The sequence below is a fragment of the Melanostigma gelatinosum genome (assembly GCF_949748355.1).
Source record: "Melanostigma gelatinosum genome assembly, chromosome: 14".
Taxonomy (NCBI): domain Eukaryota; kingdom Metazoa; phylum Chordata; class Actinopteri; order Perciformes; family Zoarcidae; genus Melanostigma; species Melanostigma gelatinosum.
Window position 1 is genome coordinate 16,805,826 of NC_136647.1, and position 6,983 is coordinate 16,812,808.

General features: G+C 45.1%; 1 protein-coding gene across 1 annotated transcript; it reads right to left on the reverse strand.

Moving 5' to 3' along the window:
* Positions 1–1,303: 1,303 nt before the first annotated feature.
* Positions 1,304–4,848, reverse strand: LOC306787845 (dual specificity protein phosphatase 10; the record flags this gene model as incomplete). Its single annotated transcript, XM_079283138.1, has 3 exons — positions 1,304–1,569; positions 3,062–3,364; positions 3,885–4,848. 3 exons carry the CDS (start codon positions 4,846–4,848, stop codon positions 1,304–1,306), a joined length of 1,533 nt encoding a protein of 510 aa, XP_079139264.1.
* Positions 4,849–6,983: the final 2,135 nt, after the last annotated feature.

Here is a 6,983-nt window from a genome sequence, read left to right on the forward strand (position 1 = left end):
ACTACACAGTTTGTCTCTATGTTCCCGTCCAGACAGATTAAGCAGGATGTTAATCGTGGCCTCTTGTTACTGTGCTGTCTCCAAAAAAATCAAACTACCATGTGCTTTTTATATTTAGAGAAATACCTGTCTGTGCACCATGACATGTCTCTTTCATACTAAACCGCAAACAGTACGTTTAAAAAAAAATATCACCCATAAAATGAATACTGCACAGCTGGAGAAGGTCTGTTGTTTTTAAAGCACAATATTACAGCAGGACGGTACCTGCCAACACACACCTCCGGTCGAATGTACTGTAAATTATAGTGTGCATAAATAAATCTCTGAAAGTACTGTTGAGTTGAGGTTTCAGCTCTGCAGTATGTGTTTATAATGAGCTTATTTCAGTGTATTAACCCACATATTAAATGTCATTTTTAGTCACACAAATTACTACAGTTATGTTGTGTGTTGTATAACTCTAACCCTGTGAGTGCACAGTATTATTTCACACTTGCAATACTTTGTTTTTGCTAATATGCAGGCCGCTTCACTGAACTAAAAACATTCTTACACTTTTCCATGAGCTGTTTGTCCCTTTTGCAATAAGTTTCCTAGGTTAATGCTGCTCACGTCCCTACTCAGTCCATACCACAATATTGCACAGTTTCCAATTAGAAAAACAAAATATACACGATATTATTAACCAAAAAACAGTGACTGCGGTCTGTGTCAGGAAGTCTTCTCATCTTTGTGGCAATTCAATCAGTGATAGTGAAACAAATGCATGGAAAGCAAAGTGTGTATTAATAACCTTGTTGCTACATGTGGTGGAAACATCAGAGTGGTGTTGCAGATGATGTAGTACATTACCAGTGAACCTTTTCCATGTTTGCATATCCGTTCAGCATGCATTTATGATAAATGGCAACACAGTCATTGCATTTCTGTTTGTGGCTGTGAATGTAAACGATGGGGAAAAAAGGAAGGAAGCAGCATCAGAAAAAAAGAAAAAATTAGATATCTGACAGTGATGTTAGGTCTATACAAAATATTGGCACATTATCTTATAAACAGTATACTGGATGATGATCGTGTTGTCTAAGTGTTACTACTCAAACAAAGGAAGCATCCAGTCTTTTGTCTCATGTTTCACAGTATTAAAAGTGCACTAACTGCCAAACCACACCATTTTTTTCCGATTGTAATATTTCTCATCACGTCGCTCTTCTAAAATGTGCCGCACACTTTCAATGCCGCTCATCAGTGCCGCTTTCATCTCGTTGTTACCGGCAGTAACCTTACGCGCTCCTGACCTCCCTCACACCTGCGTCTCCACACCGTTAAGCTTCGGCATCAGGATACGAGGAGTCACGCCGGAGTTGAGGTCCCTCTCGAACTCCAAAAGCTGGCCCATGAAGTTTAGATTCGGGGACACCACTGGGCGACGACTCCGCACATATTTGTAGGCATCTGTCATTGTCATGAGGGTGTGCTTCATAAGGTAGGCGATGACAATGGTTGCAGAACGGGACACGCCTGCCTGGCAGTGTACCAACACTCCCTGTCCACTCTGATATGCCTCCTCTGTTGAGGAGAACAACAAAACAGATTTAAAACTGGCGTAGCGTCGCATGCTGTGAATATAGAAACTCTCATCACTGTTTCATCAAAGGGGAAGATTTGTCAAACCCATCTCTGTCTGACTTATGAATATAGTGTGAAAAACGCCTGCTTTTTTGCTGACGTCATCTGTCTCTAGGGCGCAGCTGCAAAATCGGTTGTTCTTCTGAATACAGTGACATGACAGTGACGTTGCTGGAGGCAAGAAAGAAACACAGAGAAATACAGAGCTGCTACTTCAGCTTTGGTAGCCGTGGGGCGCAACGCCACTCAAACACTGCCTCGTTCTCTTCGCTTGTGTTTTGTTTCCAACAGCGAAAATGTCATCCCAAAATGCAGAGGATGTAATTGACGATGATGACATCATTTTACGGTGTTTTGGCTGACTCAGATATGACGATGAGTTTACAAGCCATTTAAGCCTGTTGTTAGAGCCATATCTTTAGCTTTGATTACAAATCATAATTTCTCATTTTGCTAATATATTTGTATGACCTAAACACATTCCTTTAATTAATGAACGAAGGTTACATTTAGCTTTCTGTATAATTGTTTTTCTTTAGGAACTTTTGTGGTTAATCAGATGAGGATCAGCTGGTATAAGAGGAAGGGGTGGGACTGAGTCTCGAGTGTGTTTTTCCTTTGTGGAGAACGGGGCATCGGAACACCAGCCTCTGCTGGGTAGGGTAGTTGAAGTCAAATATTTATCTTTTTTTTTTCTTTCTTTTTTAGATTTTTTAACCTCACGTGAAATTGATAATTTTTTGCTGTTGACTTTATCGAGAGAAAATAAATCAATCAATCAAGTGACGGCAAAGGAATCAACGTCTGCAAGAGTCATTATTTAGACGGTTTAATGCGTGAGTCAGAAACAGAGACCACACCTGTCTCAGTTTGTCTGTCTTAACTAGCTATTGATGTTGACATTTGTTTAGATTGAAGATTGTTGAAGAAAATCATCATATAACTGTGAATTGAACTCGAATTGAACTGAACGCATCTGGACTCACACGTAAACAGTTACATAACGTGTTATTCTGGTTCTCAGCAGCGTTTTTGGGAAATGATTCTCAGGACCAGATAGAGAGTGATTAATCTCTCAAGAGCACCAAAACAACTCCGTACATGGAGTTGTGTTCTGTGTGCCCAGAACAAAATAGGAACCTGCCCAAATTAGGAGTCCAGATGTGTCCTGATCCTTGATTCAACAGACTGGTTTGATTGGTGGAACGTAGCAAAAGGAGGCGTGAATTTTGACTATAAGAGTGATCTGTGAAGAGCAGTACATTGGGAGTTTTCAATATGCTGAACTTGTTGATGTTGGCTTGTTCTTATTAAAACACGACCCGCTGGTTGGCAACTCCAGTTGACCCTCTGTCCTCGTCATTTTCGCTACGACAAGATCAATGCAGTCTCTATCTTCTAAATGAACTCACAAAATCAAAATGTCTCTCACCAATGAACTCAAAAACCTCCTCAAAGTATTGTCGTAGGTTTTGCTTGCTGTTATCGTTGGCTGGCAGCCTTTTGTAGCGCAGTCCAGAGTTGACGTGGTAGAGGGGCAGGTGTGTGGTCACGTTGACCACGAAGCCGATGTTGAGGCGCAGCAGCAGGTCCAAGTCCTGGGCGTCTCTCTCGTTCCCCAGAAACAGGAAGGGCAGGATGGGACTCACCACGGCGTTCTCCGCATCAGGAGTCATCGCCGTCTCATCGGACAGAGAAGCCGGCAAAGAAGAGGACAGCGGCAGAGAAAGGTGCACTGGAAGGTGACGGGACAAAGAGAAAGTGCGTCGCACATTTATTCTGCAGTCTGTGCTGCCACGGAGCAAGAAATGACAAAGTTAAGACTTAAAGTGACTAAATCTCCAATGAAATCACTGATTCAAAACTGCCTCAAATGAGTCAGAACGCTAATTATCAGTAGAATTTGGCCATAAAAGAGGTCCGCTCGTTAGCACTTTGATTATTTCATAACTTAAATAAAAATAACGGAGATCAAGACAAGCTACATGTTTCCAATTGTGGGTGAATCTTTTGAAAAACAGCAGATTATTCAATACCTCAAGGAGGAACGGGCTAAGAATCATGGCAGCATATGCCAAACTCAGAAAGGTTGCACATCTCTAACTAAAAACTAACCAACAGGAATTTTACTTCTAAATTATATTCAACCCATATGACCCATCTTTCTGTCACAGATTGCAGTGAAAATCAGTTACTTCATAGATATTATGAATATTTTACCACTTCCACTTCGGTGAATTGTAAGATATTCTTACTTCTGCCATTGTCCTCATCTTGCTCTCTGTTCAGGGAGTTGAGGGCCAGGTGAAGGGACTGAGCTGTCGGCAGGGAATGTCCTCCCTCCCTGTCTCTCTGCCAGGGTCTGGGTTTGATGAGTGTGCTCGGGTTGGACGGTGGAGGAGAAAAGTTAACAGGTGACGGTGGAGAGGAAGAGCGGGGAGAGGAGGAGCGTGGATATGTTGCATCTCCGTCTTGCCCCGTTTCTACATCTTCTGCTTTATTCAAGAGCCTCTTCAGTGAGTTCTGGCCTTCGTCACACCCAGATCCTGACCTGCGGCCCATAAAATCAAGAGCAGCCATTTTCCCCTGCTGAAGCCGCCGTCGACCAGCACGGTCTGTAAACTGAGACTGGCCGTATTCTTGGAGGTTTTGACAGTCCAGGAGGGCAAGACCCGTTCCATTACTGCCATTTTGGACCTGGGTTGCACAGGGCTTCCTCACTCCTACTCCCACCCCGGAACAGTGATTCTTTTGGGCTTTAGAATGGGTCATCTTCTTGGCCAGTTCTTCGGGCCAGATAGTACGCACGCTGTAGTCGTCATCATCGCCTTGGAACATACCCATCTGATGAGCTGCTCCAACACCTCTACCTGGGGGTTTGCCTCTGCGAGGGTTAAATGTCACCACAATGGGGTCGCTGCTACAATAGCTGCAGGTGGAGCTGCCCGTCTGAGAGGCTTTGGGGTTGCAGCCTGTGACGCAGCTCTGTATCGCCCGGAGAGGGGCCGAGGAGGACAGCGGGGTGCAGGGCAGGCATCCCCCTACCAGTTTTTTGCGAAGGATAGCAGGACTCTCAAAGTTTCTGGCCTCACCAGAGCAGGAGGCACAGCGGAGAGGTTTGAACAGGTTTGCTCGGCAGTCAGACACAGTGCTGTTAGAAGAGGAGGTGTTGGAGGTGGAGGTGGTGGAGAGACACCCACCCAGATTTCTCAGGCCCATGTCTTTGCCTCCTTTCTTCACTGCTCCGGCATTATGAACACAGGAAAATGAGGTGGAAGAGCTTCCTCCACCTCCTTGGCAGTTGGCAGAGTGTCCCTTACACCCTCTGCACCTTACCAACCTCCAGCAGCCACAACTGAATGGGTGGGTGCAGTCGATGGTGCAGGTATGGTCAGGGCTCGGGAACCCTCCGGCGTGGGAGGAGCAGGGGGAGAGGGGTAGACCATGAAGAATGTGAGGGCGGAGATCCCTGGTGCGGGATGTGTGCGGCTGGCTGAGTAGCTGAAATGGGCCTGGGACATGGGTGGGTTGGGAGGGAGGGGGTGACGGATAGTTTGAATTTAGAATGGCGGCATGGGGCACGGGGACAGAATTTTGGTGGTAGGGCAGACTGTGGCTATTATGGCTTTGATGGACAGTTCCCAGTTTGGAATTGTTCTTGTGACCTAGAGAGGGAAATTCCTGGTCACTTCTGTTAAGAAAACTAGTGTTTTCCTTTTCACTCCACAACCTATGCTGCTGCGCCTGAGCTGGGACGAATTGTAGGATGCCTCCGGGGGAAGACGACAGCTGACTATGGCGACTGCGCTGTGACTTGTGTTCGGCATCACCTGGCCTCCCTGCAGTTCCAGTCCTTTTCTCACATTGTGCTTGATCCAACTGTGAAGAGGCACATTTCCCTCGGCCACCGTTTATAATTCCGCTGCGCCCTAACGAGTTGCTGATTCCTCCTCCCCGTCCTCCTTCGTCCACCGTCACCCTGATATCAATAGTATGTGTATGGGAGGGCAGCCGTGGGGCGAGAGTTACTGTGCCATTGCTATGGCAGTGGCTAGGGATGTGTCTGACACCTGCTGGGACGACAGGTTGATCGCTCTTGAATTTCTGCACACGAGAGGGTCTGCGCTTGCATTCCAGAGTCAGAGGTTTACACGAGGGTGCATAGAAATGGACCTGCGAAGAGTTGAGATGAGGATGGTGTCCATTGGAAGAGGCTGATATTTGAGAGGAGTGCTGCGGGATGGTTTGTGGGGAAGCCTCACACAGGGTTATGTTTTTAGGGCGCTGAATGACGACTATACGCTCATCAAGAGGGAGGGGAGGCATCTGGGTTTATGCAAAGCTGTCCAATGACGAGGGAGAGAGAGACAGAAAGAGAGTAGTCAGGAAATGACTGCAATTCTACAAACCATGGAAACGTGGGGCGCACTTTACATTCCATCATTTTAGACACAAACATGCTGAGGCAAAATTTCAAATATTGCTTTGCAGCAATGAAATATTGATATGATACAGAGCATAGGTTTTCTATTGATATAGTACGTTACAATACTGTGTTATTACATTATAAAAGAATAAAGGTAAATTATTTGTGAAATGTAAAGTAAATCCACCACAAGAATGACAACACACTGATTTTTATGATTTGCATATAAATCGAACTAATCTCTCCTCTCTATCTACAAAACACACCAAGAACAAATACAAAACCAACAACCGATACTGTTGCATGTCAGGTTTTTTCATTAACATGTCGCACATATTTCCTTTTACATTTGCTGCAAATGAAAGGAGAACTTGCATAAAGAGAAAACCCACTGAGGTGCATGTTTGATTTGAATGGATAACACTGTCATGATTATGTTTCCCAAATTCATACAGGGGGACAGATTATAACGTGACACTGTAAACCACAGACGACAATAATCGACAATAATCTGGGGATGCCTTCAGTCCCAACACAACACAGATACCAACCCATGGCAAAAGCAAACCACGCTCCAGTGTCCCCGCTTATATCCACGCACAGAGTCTGGTGATGGTATCCTCGTCTTTTTTTCCCTTTTTCAGCCTTGCCTGTGGTGGAGGGGGTGGGGGTTACATTGACCCAGTTGTATCATGGTGGAAGTCACTATCACTCTAATCACTTTGCTCTCACACACTGTAAACTGCAGGCTGGCTAGTGGCCTTTTCACTCACTCATAGTCACAGCTTCAGCAGACAGTAAGGGCCACACGGAGAGATGGGAAATATTAAAACAAAGACTATAGTGAAGCATTACTCTGAAATGATTACCCCATATTATGGGCTAATAACTGACGACTGAAAAGTGTCGGCAGCACCACTATACTACT